The following is a 20,636-nucleotide window of genomic DNA, read 5'->3' on the forward strand; positions in this document are numbered from 1 at the left end:
ACATACCTTACAACTTGGTCCCAGAACTTTCTGCAGTTGAATTCTCTCCTCCTGTTCATCAAGTGACCCTTGGTAGTCATAATAGGCGACATCTCCCAGGATCAGGGACTCTTGAGAAATTGGAAGGATCCCGCACTTCATGGAGGATACCTATTTGATTGGGTCCATGCCAAGATGACACATTTAGTTACTAATCACGCTTTTGTAGAAATGGATTCTCCAGTTAGCTCAGAAAGCACTGGCTTCTTCCCTGTGTTCACCATTCCAACCCACCTCCCACTTTAGTTCTTTGCTTCTTCAAGAGGGAAAAAAAGAACTTGGCCTACTATTCAATTTACATGCTGTGCCAGATATTATGAAAGAAGCTTTGCTTTAAAGAACTCAGTGACCCAATTATTAAAATGATTAGTTCAAAAATGCAAATGCTATCTCTCCAGTTGTTTCCTAGAATGACAGCATTTAGTCCAAAGGGCCTTTTGCTTTCTGGATATGCAGAGGATTAATATTTTGAAAATGATTTCAAATGGCAGATCTGAAAGCGTGCAGACTGTAAAGTATCATATGTAAGGAAAGCCCTGAAAATTACACACTTCCCAGGGTTATTGTTGTTTTTGGCCCTGCAGTGACTTACAGCTGCTGTTGCAAGGGTATGGATGTGGATCACGCACTTAACATCAGGACGTGTTGAATAGATTGCCGCATGGGGACTGAATCCTGTGTGGTCAATTTTCAAATTAGTACTTCCCTGATCAACCACTTCTCCTATTATATTGACTTTCACCTAGAAAATCAGAAAGACGTAATTAATTGGTACACATGCATCAAAGTTTGCTTGAGTTCTACAAGCTAAACCAGGGAGTGGCAAACTTTTATCAAAATGCAGGTAGGAAATATTATAGATTTTGTGGGCCTCTGCTGCAACTACTCAATGCTACCGCTAGAGTATAAAAGCAGCCACAAACTACCGTAAAAGAATGGGTGTGGCCTTTGTCCCCATAAAACTTTATTTACAAAAATAAGTAGTCTCCAACAAAACTTAGTATTTAGCAAGATGCACAATTTCCAAGAAACTGAATAACTTAAGCTCTTCACCAAAGGTCTGGACAAGTCTGACATTTACGGAACTGGCTGGAAAAATGTCCATTTGCTAATTAACACTGCAGCACCAGAACCAAGGTAGTTCCTGCTATTTTAGAGGACAATGTCAGTGGCTAGGAGTAAAATCATGGAAAAATAAAATGCTGGAATGTCAGACCCTATGCCCACACCAACTGAACTTTGTTTAAATTTGCCTGTGAAGTACACAGACGTGTGTGTGTGTGTGTGTGTTTCTTTCTTTCTTTCTTTTTTAATTTTAAACAAATTACAGAGAGTACAGGGTGGAAAAAAAATCAAAAGATTCTCTTCAAAACATGAATAGGTTTACTGATTAGAACAATTCATTTATTAGGCTCTTCAACTACCCTGTTTTTCTTGAACCCTGAAGCTTTTCTTAAAAATAAATATTAACTTTTCAAATTCTTCCCTGTTCATTGGTAAATGTTTTTCCATCCATACCTTTTCTTGTTCTGTCCTGTACTAAAAGCTAAAAACGGTCAGAAAAGCACAAGGAAGCACAGAAAAAGTAACACAGGAATAAAAAATGTACCAAATTGGAGGCTGTGGCTTCAGAAAAAGACAGGCCTCTGGGTATTATTATTATGTGGTCTTGCTCCTTACTTATTCTTACCTGGGAGAAAGAAAAAACAAACAATATTGAATTACTATGAGGTGTTCATGTTTTCCAGTATGAAAATTACTAGGAATATATTTACAATGAATAACTGTAAGAGATCTGGGGGAAAATGACCAAAGCAGAAATGAAAGGTGTGCAACGTAAAACTTTCCTTGAAAAGTTTTCTTCCCTCAACCTTTAAGCACTTGCTAAAAAATTCTAACGTTAGCTTCTCATTTACTGGACTTACCTAAAGTGTTAATTTGGGGGCTCTAAGGTTGTTTAGGGTCAGCTACATTCATGAGAAACAAATGACAATATTATTCAAATGAATGTGGTAATGATGATAATCTTGATTTACAATATAAAAATTAAGGGGAAATGGGCAAAGGAAAGACAACAGAGTCTCTTCCTAAGAAGGAATTAAGGTGGAAATGGAAGGGGAAACTAAGAAACAGCCGAGAGGAAAGGATGAAAAGTTGTAGGAAGACTGTATCTCACATCTGTGCCATTTTTATCACACGATATTTTCATACTTCTTTGCTTCTAAATATTATCTTGTTTCCAAATGTGGCAACACGAAAACAAGATGATGATGAATGGGAAAAGCGTATTTAAAAAATAAAGACCCGGGAGGAAACTTCCCTGACCCCTTCCGTTTTCCCTGCCCCAAATGCTTTTTAAAGCACTTTTTAATATCATTGACTCACAGATATAATTAATACACACAGAGAAAATTCTGTCAGCAGGATTTCTTCTGGTATACGTTCTACAACTGGTCTGAATTAAAGGATCAACACAGATAGTAAGCGGCGAAGAAAGTTGGGGTAACTGCAGCGATAAAGTTTAAATCAGGATAAGGTTGTGATCTGGCATGCTAGGTTCAGAGAATAAGGTCTGAAAACTGGACTTCTGAGTAAAAGTGAGAGGAGTACAGTTGCCTTCTAGTTGGGATTTTTTAAAAAAGGAATTGAAAGCCAAAGGACTCACTGAGATATACGTATTTGCCAGGTGGGCCCATCCAAACAAGTCTGCAAGTCTGTACAGGCTGGCAAGTTTACAGCGAGTAAGCTTTTCTCCTTTCACGTATGAGGATGTATCTGCCCCAGGAAGGTCATTGATAGGTGTGACCATGCCGAGACCTAAAAGAGGAAAAATTGTGGAGAGAGATTCAGGTCAAATAATTCTTTACCTGAAAATTAGTTGCCAGGCAGCCCGGGTCTGGGAGTGTCCCAGCCTTGTAAATGGTGATCTGAAATTTATCAGCCCACACAATGTTTCATTAGCTTATCTTCCTTCAGAGAAGTACACTGAGTGTAAAAACACGTACCAGCTATCGTCTTGCTGTTTCATCTAGTACTTGTTAGGGAGTGATATTAGGGACGCTAGGCTCACACCACTGGGGAAAAATGGTCATGTGATCCCAATGGTGAAAACGTTATGAATACTGAGGTTATTGCTAATTTTATGATGAAAAGATCTCGACAGAAAGCTACCTTTCTATTACCTCTTTTGACTTTTATTCAACCAAAAGATATTTAAAAATGCATTCAAACAGTGGTCTGGTTTCTGCTCTTCCCAAGCAACAAAAACTAGTCTTAATCTCTAATAATCCAATTGCTACATTCAACTTTTGCTCAAGTCTTCATTCTCCTGGACACCATTTACCCCCTCTCACAGAGAATTCTTCTCCAGGCTTGTATGGTCTGGATCTCTTATCCTTTTGCCCTTACGCACTCTTATTAGGGTGTATGGCTCATAAGAGATACTCAATATTACAGGAAACGTGAACCAAACTAGGTCAATCTTTTTAATTTTTCTGTTCCTTCTGACAGAATGTTTCTCCCAAGCTGGGAGAGTGAGTGATTTTGAAACTCCTCATTCTCCTCCCCCTGCCTCTGCCATCACCACATTCAAACCTGTTGCTGTCTTCTCTACTTTTCCTTGGCTTTGCCGTTCTCATTGATCTCAACCTTCTTGTACCCACAACCACTACTTTAGTTCAAGCACTTATAACTCACACTGGGACTCTTTCAAAGATCCGTTAGCCAGTATGTATGTGCCAACATTCTGATCCACTTAAGAGTGCAACCATCATGTCTCTTTTCATGCTACTCTTCTGTTTGGGAAGTACTTGAATTCATCAAACTCCTATTTATAAACCTTTAATCAGGAAGAAAGAAAAGAAGTAATATAGGAAGAAAGAGAAGGAAAAGAAAAAAAGGGGAAAAGAAAACCCCTTATCTCGGAGATGAAGTAGTCCCTAATGGCCTGGCACCTGCCCCAGTACCGCAGTGAGTTCTGTACATCTCACTGAGCTTGAACTCAATGCCTTATGATTCTTGGTATCCTTAAAGTGTTCAGTTAACCAAACTGGTGTTCTCACCAAAGAACTGTTGAATAAATAAAATGTCCTAAACTCTTTTAGACCAAGGTCTAACTGCTCCATCCTTTAAAGCCTGGTTACTTCAGGCCTCACTACTTCCATAAAGTTCTCTCAGTCCACTTCAGCCAATAATCAATTTCAACACTGGGTTTACAGCAAGATGGCTTAGAAAAGGTCATTAGGCAATTTCTTATGAGCTGCTTTGTAATTTTTTCCTCTACAGTTATCTTGCAGTTTTAATCTTTTGTGCATTCATTGTTATGTCTCAACTCAACTATGCATTTATCTGGGGCAGGGGCCACATTTTATAATTATTTTGTAATCTTCCAAAGTCTAGTAAATGTCTGGTTGGGATGAAAAAGTAAGCGAGACTAACACTATTGTACTCTAAGTACTGGATGTTATAAATTTAAGGACTGAATCAGAGCAGAATATGCTGCTAGAGATGTGCAGTGTTCAAAGTAAAGATAAGATTACAATTTTTAAAATTTTACAGACCTGAAGTACTGAGGGGAGGTGAAGTAAAGCCTGAAAAAGAATTGGCCATGATGTAATCTGCAATCTGTTGCAATGCTAGTAATCCAGTTGGATTGTGGCCTTTCTTCATCTGTTCTTGAATAAGGCATTCCAGGTCTTCCCGAAAGGCCTGTAATACGCAAAAATTATCACTGAACACATGCATCTTACCTGGAGCAGAACGACCCAAACATAACTTGCTCTGAAATAATCAATCTTTCCCATTCCTCTTTGGAATAACTTTCATCTATACTATTTTAAAACAAACAGAAAACACAAAATAATAAAATTAAAACACTAGAAGAAAAAGCAAGAAGCTTGTTTTCAGAGGAGGAAAAATCATTAGGTATTTTTAATTTCAAAGAAAATAAACTATTATAACATCTACAATAGACAGGTACAGGTAAAAGCAACTCTGTTAATAACATGCAGCCAGAGCACCAAATACAGACTGATGCAAGAAGAGACCTCGTCAGCTAGGTTAGGGCAGCGTCCGCCCCTATCTGAAAGGGGCATGAGTCTGACTACAGTGACTCACAGCACAAGTCTTGACGAAGACACAGTAAATCATGGCCTCCATTTTATGATTTCCATGGCAATTCCTCAGCTCTATAAACTCTGAAAGCAAACTTGTAAAGAGCTGAGAGCTTATTACTCCCCTTCTGCAACACTGTGCTAAAGAAAGAACTTTCCCCCCTAACTTTGGGTACTATATGTTCCTCTTCTGGAACTCTGCTGTTACCTTTTCTTTTTAGGTGTGGTGTGGTGTGGTGTGGTGTGGTGTGGTGTGTGTGTGTGTGTGTGTGTGTGTGTGTGTGTGTGTGTGTGTGGCAGGAACAGTGTTTATATAAAAAAATCCTGAACATTAAGAGAAAAATCTCTATTCCAGTAACCCTTGAGTTGCTAATATGATTCATCATTTGAAACATCTTTCAATCCTTCATATTAGTTGAAATAGCTGTTTTTGTATTTCCATCACATCCAACCAACACTTATTTTATCAAATTCATCATTTATTCTCTTGCTTCTGTCTATATTCATTCATTTTAAACACGAAGGTTCTTGCAATATAAATCATCTAGACCTTACTCTTCCTTTTGAGATTGGGTACATGGGTAGTAGAATGCCCTGCTAAAAATTAAATTTAATTTACTCCCATTTCACCTAGGAGGGAGAAAGCAGAAAATGGCTTTGGAATCATTACCTCCTAGAGGAGTAGGTACGGACACCATGGGGATCACCGGGAAATTCTCCTTAGAAGGGTGGCTCTCCGAGTCACTGACAGTAGCCTTCTTCGAAGACTGGGAGTAAGATCTCCTGGAGCAGCTGCTTAGATGCAGCCTTGCTTAGGGGATGGTTAAATATCTTAGGGTTTTCAGAAAGAAGAACTCTTTAAAAAAATTTAAGTAATGGCATAGAAGTTCACAGTGAAAAGGGGAACTGCAGTTCTGAGGCTATGAGGTGCTAGTAAATATTAAAACCAGTCCTGACTCAATGCTTGTGTTGCTTTTAGAACAAGAGCTGAAAGGTATCTGTGATATTAACTGAAAGAGCTGAGTGCTAACACAGCGAATAGCTGTAACCTTGGGAGCTCAACCATGCGGCACCATTGAATACCCTACCCGGGCTTAGCACAGAAGAGAGAGGGAGCTCATTCTTCCCTGATTCATCATGGTGGCCTGCACAGAGATGTGGGTCAACAGTGAACCTGCATCTTTTGTTGGACAAAGTTTTCAACACCATCACCATGTGGTAGGGAGGGCCTGTGACAGTGGCAGTGGTGGACTGAACAGACTTGGGCATGACTCTTCTGCAGATGCAGACACACGTGTACATCACACACCACACCTTAGAGATGGAAGCCTGATGAACCTTTCTGGACTATGTAAGCCACTAAAGTTCTTGGGACAAGTTAGGGGAAAGCAGAAATTCCAAGAGGAAGATGGTGTACTTTCTGCTTACACAGCAGATGGATGCTTGAGTGATTAATGTAAAAAATATAGTTTTTCAATTCTGAGTTCATGAAGCAGTTTACACCAGTTAAATACGGTTTTTCTTTTACAAATTCAAGGCTTGTTCAATGTAAATCCTTAACATAATTTAAAAATTCTAAACATCTAATTCCATTGACTTTGATCTAGTTCATTTAAATACATGATTTAAACCAGAGAAGTTATCGTATAAAATATCCTCTACAAAGACACATTACATTTATCAGAAAACTCCATTAATACATTTCTAAGACCCTGTGAACATAAAACGATGGTTAGCTGCATAGAAGATGGATGGACACCTTCATACTGATGAAGAACATGAGTGTTTTACCATGTTTAAGGCTGGAAAGAAAAGAATCTTCCAGATATACTCATTTATCTTTATATAAACTACAGAAAACTTCTAGACACTTGGCAATGGGCCAATCTGCTCTTTTGAGACTTTATCTTCTCTTCAAAACCAAACTCTGTTTAAACTTTCCTTTTCCTTAAACTTATAGTTCAAAGCAGCTATACCCAATATTCTTTGATTCAGTAAAAAAAAAAACCCCAAAAACTTAGTATATGTATCATAATAGCTCTGAGAAGTAGGCATTATTTATTTTATTGACTGCCCCATCTCATATTCTAGGAATAATTTAAGGCAGATTGCACAGATTAAAATGACACAAAAATAAATTCAATATAGGCAAGAAAAATCAAGCTAAAGAGAAAAATGCTTGAGGAGGTTAGACAGAGCCAAGAATGAGGTTAAGATACAAAGTGTACACTATAAAATTGTATCATTTGCTAGAGATGGGCCAAACTTTATCTAAAGTCTCCAGCAGCCAACACAAATTGAGACAATCTGCTTAGTATGCTGATTTATAAAGGCTTTAGGAAAAAAAAAAAAAAACTAGTTGCTCAAGAGAATCACAACTATTTATGAAACTGATGAGAAATTTCTACCAGGTGGAATGAGAGAGCTCAGTAAGAAAGGCTGAAAAATCTGTTCAAGGTCACAGAGTTAATAAATGTCAGAGGCAAGCATTCAGGTCAAATGCTTTTTTTCATTAGTGACAATGCTGTTTTCACTTCCATTTATTCTACAATATAGGGAGTGCAATCCTAAAGCTTTGAGATGATCCATGAGGGTCACAAAGGAATGTATAAGCCCTTCTGAAATCAATTAAGAGAAAAATATGAATTTCCCCTTTAAAGCTAGTGAAATAGTCTATGCTGTATAGAAGAAAATAATTTTCAAAATAAGTGAAACTTCCCCAGACTTTTTATGTAGTTGACAGTGCTTCAAAAGATATGAATTCTTCTATTTCAAAAGATTTAACATTTTTGTAAGGAACATTTATTACTCATTTATTAATGTTTCAAATATTTTTGAAATATTGTTCAGATAAGTGCCTAACCCACAAAAGTTAGTGTAAAATTTACTAATGATATAAAATTGTTTCAGTTGGTTTTAAAAATTTATCAATAAACTTATTACACTTTCACTAAAATATTATATTAAAAGAATAAAAATTTTGCTTATCTTTATGATGGATAGTCAATCATATTCCTACTAAAATCCAATGCTGATAAAATAATCCTTTACAGTTGATTCACTTGAATCTCACAACAAAGTCCTGAGATAAGCAATGATTTGCTCATGGTTGCACAACTAACAGGTAATTGGAATAAAGATTAAAATCTCAGACTCTCAGTTGGGCACAGGCTCTTTGCCTAATTTTATCAAGAGATGAGTTGTATCACTGAAGCCAAATACAGGCACATCTCATTTTATTGCGCTTCACACTTTATTGAGCTTTGCAGATATCACAGTTTTTTTTTTTTAAACAAATTGAAGGTTTGTGGCAGCAAGTCTATCAGCACCATTTTTCCAACAACGTTATTTTAAAATTAAGGTATGTACATTGTTTTTTCAGACATAACACTATTGCACACTTAACAGATTACAATATAGTGTAAACATAACTTTTACACGCACTGGGAAATCAAAACTTCACATGACTCATTTTACTGTGATAGTTGTTTTATTGCAGGGGTCTGGAACTGAACCCACAATCTCTCCAAGGTACGCCTGTACAACTAATAAGGTAGCAGGTGTGCTCTGATCAGAAGCACGAGTAAACATCTTAGGCTAGGTTAGAGCATTCGGTTGTAATGATGGATAAGCAAAAAAAAAAAAAAAAAAAAGTTACAGAGCAGATCCTGGAGTACTTGCCATCTTGCAGCCTGGAATTCTCCCATCAAAGTAGAATGAGAAACTAATTTAGAAGTAGGGCAGCAAGATCACATGCCGGGCTTCTGAAGTCAGATTAAACCAACAATTCCCTAAGGTCTCCACCAGAGACAAGTCACGTTGAAAGATTAAACACATACACATATGTGGTTTTACAGCATAAATTGTCTTCCTTCTCAGACACAGAAGAACAGAGAAGAGGAGGTAGTGGGGGTTGTTACACCTTGAATACTTCAGCATGAGTAAGTCAGAGTGCCATCGGGGTGAGAGACGCTTTCAGACCTTCAAAAACTAAAATACTGTCTAATGACCTACAATTATAATCTTCAGTGTTGTCACAAAAGCATAAAAATGCTTTAAATTAGCAATACTGCATAAAACATTATATATACATTTCCACCAAAATTGTTGCCTACTATATGCTAGGCACTGCACTACATGCTTTTATGTTATTTCATTTAACTGTCACAACAATCGCATGAGGTCCATTTTTACCAACAAGGAGAGTGAGGCTCAAGTTAAGTGAGTTTGCTAATGTCATATAGCTAACAGGTGGCAGTGAGCCCAGATCCAAAATAAGTACTATATGCATATATGCAAGTATAAAAATTTATATAAACAGGTTTAAACTGGAAATGAAGAGAAAATGGGCTGGCCCTTAACTTAGGTCACAAGAGTCTGGTACTCCAGGTCTCTGCAATCTGTGAGGTCAGTTTCTGGCTGTATGTACCACTACCACCACGTGCTCTGATCACAACTTGTACTTTTCTATCCTTGCTCATTCCAGTGAGCATCAAATGGAAATGCTTGGTTCTGCTGTTCCTCCACCAAATGAATTCTCAACCTTTACTCAACACTCATCTTAAATTCCACCTTCTCCTTGAAGTCTTTACTTTAATCACTGTAGTTAGAAGGGATCTCCATATTTCTTCTCTTCTCACCCCACTTTGAAATCTTTTAACATTTGCCTATATGACACATATTGCGATTGTGATCGATCGTTCCTCCTCTGCTCACTGTTACTACGCTTATGATTGTGATCTATTTCTTCTACTCTGCTAAACCATAATATCTGATGGCTAGGACTGTGCCTTTTTTACATTTTTAAAGTCTCCCCGAGTGTCTAGTTCAGTGCTCAAGTATTATAATTGTAAGTTAGAGTTTCTTTTCATTTTCCTAGATAGAAGGTAAGAATAAGTAAAGAATCTGATCTTGATCCTAAGTGAGTTAATGACGGCAAAGATCCATTTCATAGGTTACCAGCACTGGAATCTGAAGCTCTAGAAAACAATCTTATCAGCCTGTTACTTAAACGAGAAATTTCTCCTGTGTAAGGCCTGTCCATCATCTAATGGGAGAAATTCATTTTTTTTAATAAGAAATAAATCCTCACAGAAAGCCGTAAGTTTTGTAAAAGTTTTTCTTGAGCTCAAACAAAATCCTACTTAAAACTTGGTTTGTCCTCAGAACATTACAGCTGGGACAGCTCTCTCAACAAATACATGTCCAAAAAAGCGTGGTTAAAGAAAACCACTAGGTGAAAAACAAAATGTTTAAATTAGAGAAAGGGTGCCTTAAAACCCTTCTCTGAATCTCACACCCTCTTCTATTTTATATATCTTCTGTCAATGTTGAGGGAGTGATCTTATAAATTCTGAACTCACAGAGGTATGGATAAAAGTAAACTTGTAAAAACACGAAAGATTCAGAGATTTGAGATTCAGGTAAGGTAAGAATATACTTTAAGCACATGCATATTCATATATACTATAAAACAAAAGTAGGAGTAATTTGAAATAGCAGATCTTAAGGCTTCTGCATCTAAGATGAGAACTTTCAGGAGAAAGTGGCAATAGGTGAAAAATTTTTTATTTTTAAATCACAGAAAAAGAATACCAATAAAAGAAACTGACTTGACGCGATTGTTTTAGTTAAGGCTAAAAAATTTACACAGGCTGATTTAGAACTCATGAAAATCAGGTAACAGAATACTAATACATATCAGAGATGGATTTTAAATATCCACATCTGGATGTTCAACCTCATACTAATTACTAGAGAGAAAAACTGGAGTGAAAAGAAAAACAGATTACAGATTTGCCGCTCCCAAGGCACCCTGCAATTATGTTATTAGATCTCTCCTAAAGTGGGATTAGGAGCATAACAAACTTACTTAGAATTTCTCCATTAAGAAATGTATTCATTTGGAAATAAATTACCACTGGTCCCTGTTAAAAGGAGAAAAAACAAATAAACCAAATTTTCTTCTGGTTGGTCTTTCTCCTGTATCTAAAAGTGTCTTAATAGAAAGCTAAAGGTTAGAATAATGTATTTTCTTAAAGCTGGTATATAATAAAAATGCAAACAAAGTTAACAAAGAATACTCGGATCTGAAACTCCCAAAGTGACCAGATGAACCATGGTGATTTTGACCAACTATTCTAATTAAGGTGATCTGTTAACATTTTAGGCCTTAATTATGGTGGTATTCTAAGATGTATATGGCTTTAAAGTTTCTCCTATCTTCAAAAGAAGCTTGTAGCATTACATTGTCCTGTTATTAAGACATGCTAATGTGTCATATGCCTGAGCAACCACCACCTACACTGCTGTTGTCTTACCTTCCGGAGTAACATTACACACTTCTGTTAACCTGTCTGAATTGTTTCCTGTAGTGATACGGCTTAAGAACTTTCATTCTTTTTTCTGAAACCCACCAACTGTTTTTCATTTAAGCAGTCAAGTTCAGTAGTAGCTGGCTGAACAACATTCAAATGTTTAATGACTCAAAGCCCATCCAGCTATTCATACAGCCATCCATCCATGTATTCATAATTTACCAAATATCTACTATGCACAACGTGCTGTCAGTTTTCATCTTAAATGCTTCTTTAACTTTGATGAGGCCCATCATTAGTTCTAAAAGTTTGCTCTGAACATTTCATTCTGAGACAAGGGCAATCATATATATGTCTGTGTCTGTGTATATATATGTAAGTATATGGATTCTTTTTAGTGCATTAACAAAATTTCTACGTAAACCAATTTACTCACCAGCACTTGATTTCTAAGACAAATACTTTATTAAATTAAAAAAAAATGACAAAAGGCCATGAAATTCCTAGAAAGAATACCTGGGAGTCAGGATGAGACAAATTGCTCTTCTCTTATTTTCTCAGCTCAAGGCAATAAGGTGCTGTTTGTCATCCAAATTTATAGTTATCAAAATGTCTTATGATTCAAACCTCTTCTTGAGTTGGGTTGAATTAACTTGAGCAACAGAATTCGAAGAAGAATGAAATAATAATATATGGGTGGAATTTTTCATGGTTATTGAATACTTTCAATGGTGCAGCCTAGTGGTTAAGGGTATGAGCTTTGGGTTTAAATCCAGACCCCACCATTTAACTAAGCTTGTAAAAACTTCAGCAAGTTATTTAATGCCTCTAAGTTTCAGTTTATTCATCTGTAAACTAGGGATGATAGTAATATTTCTTTGACAGACTTGTTCTGAGGATTAAATAGGACTTGGTACATAATAGGTGCCTGGTATATAAAGTACTTAATAGAAGTATTATATTTTGCTTTTATTAGTTTCTCTCCTAATTTCTTTTCTTCCCAAATGAACACAGCACTTTAAATAGGAGGCTTACAAATTTGTTTCTTATGAACATAAATTAATAATACCTTTGACTTTGATCCTTATTGGTTATGGGTTTTGTCTAACAGAGTAAACCCTCGTATTCACAGGAGATCCACAAAGATTTAAGAAAATTATATTTGCAGAAACATTACAAGCTTGGGCTTAAAGGAACAAAGACAGAACAAGAAGAGGTCTTTGAACTCCAAAACCTCTACAAGCTGAATGTAGGGGGAGAAAAACACACAGTTGCAAATACAGGCTCTTTCAAGGAAAAGGAAGGATGATTCAGACGGTGGAACCAAAAGCCCATAGGGCAGAGCCAAGAGCTAGGGAGACTCATCTCTACTAAGTAGAAAAACTGAGTCTTCATCAAGGGAACTCCCAAACATTTGCCCAGATGAATTTCAGAACTGCTATGGAGCAGTGACTCCTTTGTACCCCCGGTTTCCCCCCTTTTTGAACATGGATGTCTACAGCAGCTATCTTTGCCTGTCCAACCACTAGATGTGCATGGGGGCAGAAAAATTGTCTTTTTAGTTCTCAGGTCTATAGATTGAGAGGAACTGTATTTAAGGAGTCATACTTAAGAAATTACCCCTGAGAAGTATCATCTGTACCTGGAACAGATTTAGATGATGATATTCTAGATTCAGGCTAATGCTGTAATGGGATAAAATTAATGGGATGTTAGGAGAGTGTGTTTTGCATGTGGAAGGAAGGTAAATAAGCTGTGGCAGAATGTGGTGCTTTTAAAATAAATTGTGATCAGAGAGTGGACAATCTTCCTCTCAAAAGGTGAAGCTTAATAGTGACTGAACATAGTGACTTACTTCTAGCTAATAAATATGTTGAAAATTATGGTGTTTATTGTCTGAGATTAGGTCATAAAAGGCAGCCCCACTTTGCTCTCAGATACTTGCTTTGGGGAGAACACTCAAACAACCCCAGGTAAAGGTCCATGTGGCAAGGAACAGTGGCCTTTTGCCAACATCCATGTGAGTGACCCATCTTCAGAGTGAAAACCTCCACGCCAGCCAAGCCTTCAGATGACAGCAACCCTGACTAATGTCTTGGCTGCAACTTCATGAGAGACCTGAAGCCGGAACCACTCAGCTAAGTTGCTCCTGAATTTGTGACCCACAGAAATGATGAGACGATAAAGCTTGTTGTTTTAACCTGCTAAGTTTTGCGGGTAATTGTTATTTAGCAGGAGGCCACTATATATCATTTCCTTTTGTAGAAACTTTGTTGTATTAAGAGAAATTTGAAAACCATTGTCCTAAAACATGGCAGAAAGACAAAATATATATACTTTTCCAAGTCTTTCACAAATAAGATTTTAAATTCACTAGCAAAGATCTAGGGGAAAAATGATCAATCCACAATTCTTTAAAATCTTCTCTGCTTCTCTGGGTTGAAAATTATCACCCTTGCTACATGAATATGGAAATGACAATCTATATGCCTGCTCTTTCCCATTATTTCATTAAGCTCCCCAGGGCATAAGTAAAACCAATACTTTTAAACTAAATGGCAATACACAGTACAAAAAAAAAAAAAAAAAAAAAAAAAAGTCATCTACTCACAGTTATTCTGTCTTTAGTTTAATGGGGAAATTATAAAACAAAAACCTTGGCACAGAAATGTAGTTTAGTACTTTTCAAACTTTAGCTTGAGTTGAATGGTCCTTTTTGGGGCACTTCCCAAAGAAAACTCAATATTTAATAATCTTGAACAAAATCTGAACTTTATCTCATTCCTTCAGTTACTTTATTCTACATATCACCATTATCCTTTGGCTAATGAGTTAGTTCTTCAAAGTGGGGTTTCTTTAGAGAAGGAAATATATTTATTTTGATCCAAATAATTAACAAGCCCTTTAAGTATTTAAAAAGATAGAAACTTGTCTGCATAAAAGAGGCACTGAACATTTACTCTCTCATGATGAATTTTCTAGTTAATCTCCTTTCCACTGGAAAAAGGTTTCTTTAAGGGTTTATTTAAAAGATAGCTTTACATTTAAGCTATACAAGTTCCTCAAAGCTTGCACTGCTTTTATAACTTGTACTTGCTTTTATCCAGGCCACTGGTACAGGAGAATTACTCGAGAGTGGAATTCCCCTTTGGCTTTGGACTCAACCTCTGTGATTAAATTCACAAGGGTACAACAAAAATGATTTATCAGGGTCACCTCAGGCAATTCTATGTCTTGGTGCTTATTTTAGTACCTAAGTTGGAAATCTAATATAGCTCTAACCTGGGCATCATGTGTCTATGCATGCTGAACTCGGCCTTAAGGGGCCCATGATCTTCATTATATATAAAGTTATGAACTCATTCTGCATCTTAAATCAAGCTGTTCTCTTATTTTCCATCCCTTATCTGTGACCTTTACAATCCCACTAAAGGTTTATAAGAAAGTAACAAATCACTTGAATATGATTTACAAAGTCTGGATGTTACTGCGCAGACAGAATTTTCAGCTTAAGTTTAGAATCCATGTCTAATCTAGTTTGGTGTGTATGCATATATGTGTACCTACATTAGGTGTATGTAACATTAAACTGCCAAATCACAGACATCCTCACAAACCTCAAGTCCTCCTATGCTGCTCTGAGTGTCAAGAAACCCAAAGGAAGAAGAAAATATGTGCATGGGGTGTATCTAACTCATTTCTTGGTTCCTAACACTTCACTCACACCTTTCTTTTCTTCACAGATATTAAGTCTGAATTGGTTCTTGATTTCAGTAGCATCTTTTGTCCTCCTTTAACGAAACATTACACTCAGAAATCACTCGAGAAAATTTACGCCACCAAGACAATACTAGTCTGTTATTAAAGCCTTGCAAATTAAATTTACAAATCAGGTGCTTATTTTACCTCTGGAAGACAGGAGGCAATTAGTCACTCTTCCTCACCCCTCTTCTAACCTGGGAGTAGTTTAAGATACCTCCTACCTCAATATATCAAGGTTTACAAAGAGGAAGAAAAATTATAGCCTTTAATTATTTCGACTCACCGGGCTTTGCAAGATCTGAGTAACTCGTTTCCTCTGCTCCATCATATTGAAGTCTTGTCGTAGGTCAGGAGACATGTTCCTCTCCCTAATGTATTCTGGGTCATTTTCATTGATGCGGTCAAAATACCTCTCTTTGTGAGGCATGCTGGGAGGAGGAGGAGTAGTGACCACGTCTTGGCTGGCATCTGAACTCATGCTTCAAGCCTGCTGATTCCCCTTGTTATCTGCATTAATAAACACAAAGTAGGACATTCTTAAAAAATTCACTATTAAATTCAAATTTTACATGGATCTAGTACAACTTTTTTTTTTTGCCCTCAGAGTAGCAGTGGCAACTTTCTCTAAAAGGCAGCTTCTCAAAAAATATTAGAATAATTTTTTATTAAGGTAAAAATACCTTAGATTATAATGCTAAGTTGGAAATTGGTATTTTCAGAGCTAGTGGAAACTTGTGGTTCAATTATAATAATGCTATCAACTGCTGAATGAACTTTTTAAAAAAAGCAATGATCAAAATATCCAAAAGTAAAAGGTCACACCTACGATGGCAAAATTTCACAATTAGGTGATTACCATTAGAGGAGCTTCTCTTTTCTCTCTTACTTATGCTTTTGTTAGATTAAACTTTGGCCATATTTAATGACCACTATATTTTACAGTGAATGTAATTTACTAACATATGACAGAAACACAACTTTAAATTTTTCAAATGATGCGATAACTTCCTGGGAAAAATATAGGAATTATTAAGACTGCCAGACTATTTAACTTTGGCAGATAGTGCTTCAAATCCAAGTAAGAAACAATAAAAAGCTATTCAGAATAGCCTTTTCACTTAATTAAAGGAATAGCTGATTCACTTAATTATTACTGACACTTAGGATAATCCCTGATTTTATGCCAGGGAAACAAATTCATTTGGGCTTTGCTATAGATGAGCACCTAACCATCAACCAATGATAGCTAGATCAACAGGACAGTCATTTAACATTCACACCCCACCCACAGTGTGTGCCGGCTAGTGTTAAAAAGTGATGAAGTCATCTAACCCAGTGCTTCTCAAATTCTCAGTGGTAAAGAACATTCTCCACTTTGCTGTGGACCAATATTTTTTGTAAAATACAAAATAATGTCTTAGATGTCATGGCAATGTCACACTGCAAGAAGTTTCTAAACACTTAATATCATACTCTGCAGACTGATCCCGGACCACACTTAGAGTGCCGCTGACCTAGCAGAGAGGAACCGTCACTGCACACTAAAGGAGTGCTTCCTCCAGCTTGCAGAAGTGATGTGGCATAAGCCTAAATCAAGAGAACAGGGCACCAATACTTAGCATTTCCCTTTACCTGGCTGTTCTTTTGAAATGAATATAGAAAATACAAAAATGTGCAACAAGGAAGAAAAGGAAACAAATTTTTAAAAAGAAATTGTAAAGATGGTTTTGCTTTAACACAATTTTCACTACAGGTGGTGACAAATACAATCTGTTGAATATAAATGATTGGGTAACAGAAAAAACCATTCTGACTACAAAATGGTATTTATTCATCAACGGATTATTTGCCTGGTGGGAAGAATTACTTCATAATAAGGAAAGTTAAATGTAAAACATTCCAAGTATTTTTTTTTCTATTTATGTAGAAAACTAAGGAGAGAGAAATTTCTGTCAACCTGAAACTGCAGATTCTTCAACAGCTTGAGTCCCTCCCAGCAGAACACTTTTCTAAATAGATCCAGAAGGGAAAAAGCAAAGACCACCTTCTTCTTAGGGATCTGAATCCCTAATAAAGACCAGAGACATCTGGTCTCATCTTTTAAACACAGTGACAACCAGTGAGGTTACTGGATTTGTCTCTAAAAAGTTTTCTCTGGTAGAGTTCATCTCTAAAGCTGCCTTGACCCAACTTAGTCTCAGGAAGCTCATTATAAAACATAAAACTTATTGAATTAATTTTTGTCCTGGAAATGTAAACTTATTCTGTTAAAAATACTGTATAGCACAGGGAAGTATACACAAGATCTTATGGCAGCTCACAGAGAAAAAAGTGTGGCAATGAACATATATATATATTCATGTATAACTGAAAAATTGTGCTCTACACTGGAATTTGACACAACATTGTAAAATTATTATAAATCAATAAAAATGTTAAAAAATATTTTTTTCAAATTATGTTACAACTGTTCTGTCTTCTACTTGCCAATGCCAATCTCATATACAACATTTTATAAGCTACCTAAATTATTTTAGTGTACTACCTCCCCAAATTCATGAAATATGGTTAAAAACATTTTATATCATATGGTTTTAATGAAATTTTGATTTTATGACTAGAAAGCAACTATCAATGTTAGAAATATAAAAAATGAGCTTTTGTATAATTGAATCTTCCAAATCTGAATTCATTACATTCAAATAAAGAATGAGTATCTGATCATTATAGGTGTCTCTTTTCTTTATGTAACATCCACTACTAATGGAAATATTGGCCATATTATATTCTTCAAAAATTAGATTTTGCTACACTGTTACTAGCTTGGCTTACTAACCTATTGTATTTATCATCATCTTGCTATTATCCAAAAATGTGGTGCACAGAGCACCAAATGTAAGAAACTTCTTTTTTCATCTCCATCTGGGTTATCAGCAGTTTCAAAATCTAACCAATCTGGAACCTAACTTTCTTAGAAGCTGTTTACAAGTCCCTTCGAACTCCTTAAAATAGTTTATTACTAACAGATAAAATTCAAAGAGAATTAAAGTGTTTTAAAAAGCAAACAGACTCACATGTATTAGTAAATGTCATGCTGACTTGGCCAAGTATAGACTAAGTGGGCACTTAATAAATGGGCATCAATTAACAAAAATCAATTCTATTTTAAGTTTACCGCACTAGGTCATTGGTTTCTTAAGTCATTTTTTAAAGACAATCCACAAATGTTGCCTTTAGTTGGATGTAACCTGTTCCTCAATCCCCAAAGCATTGTTTGGCCTCGTGGAGAATAGTTAGATAATTAGCTTGTGTCTAACTGAATTTGCTAATGTTTATAAACTAATTTTATTAAAACACAGCAAAAAGCAAAATTGTGCTCTACACTGGAATTTGAAACAACATTGTAAAATGATTATAACTCAAAAATGTTTAAAAAAAAAAGAAGTTAAAAAAAAAACAGCAAAAAGCAAGGAACTGTGGTGGTAGATTTATTTTGCTGTCTCAGCATTGGTTTAAGAAATTGACAACAGAAACATCAATAAGCAAAAGCTCAGAGTTTAAAGAACTCTTGATGAATGCATTTTTAGATGAGTATGGCAAAGAGGAAAATACATTTAACCATCCATTTTAAAAATAAAAACATATTATATATACGTTAACAGTTATAATTTTACATCATGCTCTTACACCTTTCTATCTTATTTTTGCAACTACACAATGAGATAGAGGTTAATAATCTGGAGGTTCAATGGATTAAACATCTTGCCAAAAATTGCACTGTTTATGTCATAGGCAATATTCAAAACCACAATTTCTGTCTCCTAGTCCACTTTACAATGACACATACTATTTCACATCGTAAAACATAAGAGGGATACAAAATTTTTAGACTTTTTGCCTACATTCTGTCCTGAATATTAAGCAATTGGGAGTTTATAAGACTCTGTCAAAACTGAGGAAATGACACCAAAAAGGGGAAATAAGATTAGAAATGACTCAAAACATTCTCACTTTTTAAAAACTTCAAAAGCTCATTATTTAGTATGACTTGGTAATGTAAGAAATTTCAAAGTTTTATGTACTTGGAATAAGACTTGGGAATATATATTAAATATATAGAAATAAAGAATATGAATAATAGCTTGTCATTTAGGTGCTCTTCTATACATAGCTGCTCAAGAATAAGAGTTTTACACAGATTTTAAACCAATAAGCCACAACTGATTATCTGCAATTTTGCAGACCAACCGACTGAACTGTTACTGCCAAGCCTGCAAAACACTTAGGATCCACAAGATTATCTGAACATAAACAGAATTCAGAAAAAATATGAGATGCTTTCAGCATTATTTACAACAGCCAAGACATGGAAACAACCTAAGTGCCCATCCACAGATGTCTGGATAAAGAAAATGTGGCGCACACACACACACACACACACACACACACACACACACACACACACACACACACACACAGGAATACTATTCAGCCATAAGTAACGGAAATTCTCTCCCATTTGCAGCAACATGGATGGACCTTGACGGCATTATGCTGAGTGAAGTAAGTCAGACAGACACAGACAAACACTGTATGATTTCACTCATATATAGAATCTAAAAACATCAAACTCATAGAAATAGAGAGTAGAATGGTGGTTGTCAGGGGCTGAGGGGTGGGAGAAATGGTGAGATGTAGGTCAAAGGGTACAAACTTTCAGTTATAAGATGAGTAAGTTCTGGGGATCTAAGGTACAGCATGGTGACCACAGTTAACAATACCATATGATACAGTTGAAAGATGCTATTAGAATAGAGCTTTAATGTTCTCACCACCACCACAACAAAATCAGTATGTGAAGTAAAGGTTGTGTTAACTAACCTTATTGTGGTAATTATTTTACTGTACATGTATCCAATCATCACATTATACACCTTAAACATATACAATGTTATATCACTTATACCTTAATTATATAGTTACTAATAGGACACCTAACACCAGATACCTTTCTGGAAGCTTATGATACCAAATAGAAAATACTAAATAATTTTTACTGAACCTAATAAATTTGCTTATACAATATAAAAATAAGTGATTTCTATGCTTATAAAAAATTCCTAAATTAGTCTGAAATGATAAAAAGGTCCCTCCCCCCACCACCCAAAGTACTCACAGTAAAATAACTTGCTGTAGATAAATACATGTTAGAGGTCTTCCTTCCTTCAAAAAAATATTTACTGAGCGTCTCCCATATGCCAGGCCCTGTACTAGAGGTTTGGATGAGATGTTGAATCAAATCTTTCTGGGAGCTCCTAGCACAGTTGTTCAGAGGTTCCCGTAACCCAGTGAAAAGGATTCTACCCATCACAAGGGGAAGCTTCCTCGAGAATGTAACATTTTCTCA

The 20,636-nt window shown here is 36.0% G+C and overlaps 1 protein-coding gene across 16 annotated transcripts in view; it reads right to left on the reverse strand.

The window, feature by feature from the left end:
- The window catches only part of ADD3 (adducin 3), a 116,465-nt gene that overhangs the window by 12,039 nt on the left and 83,790 nt on the right, over positions 1-20,636 (reverse strand). For all 16 annotated transcript variants that reach the window (XM_010969779.3, XM_045506631.2, XM_010969776.3 and 13 more), the window contains 6 exons: positions 15,513-15,736; positions 4,599-4,746; positions 2,705-2,856; positions 1,649-1,729; positions 632-781; positions 7-150 (listed from right to left, as the gene is read on the reverse strand). In XM_010969779.3, coding sequence (XP_010968081.1) covers positions 7-150; positions 632-781; positions 1,649-1,729; positions 2,705-2,856; positions 4,599-4,746; positions 15,513-15,707 — 870 coding nt within the window. In that variant the 5' untranslated portion in view covers positions 15,708-15,736. The remainder of the gene's footprint in view (positions 1-6; positions 151-631; positions 782-1,648; positions 1,730-2,704; positions 2,857-4,598; positions 4,747-15,512; positions 15,737-20,636) is intronic.

This window comes from Camelus bactrianus, chromosome 11 (assembly GCF_048773025.1).
Source record: "Camelus bactrianus isolate YW-2024 breed Bactrian camel chromosome 11, ASM4877302v1, whole genome shotgun sequence".
NCBI lineage: Eukaryota > Metazoa > Chordata > Mammalia > Artiodactyla > Camelidae > Camelus > Camelus bactrianus.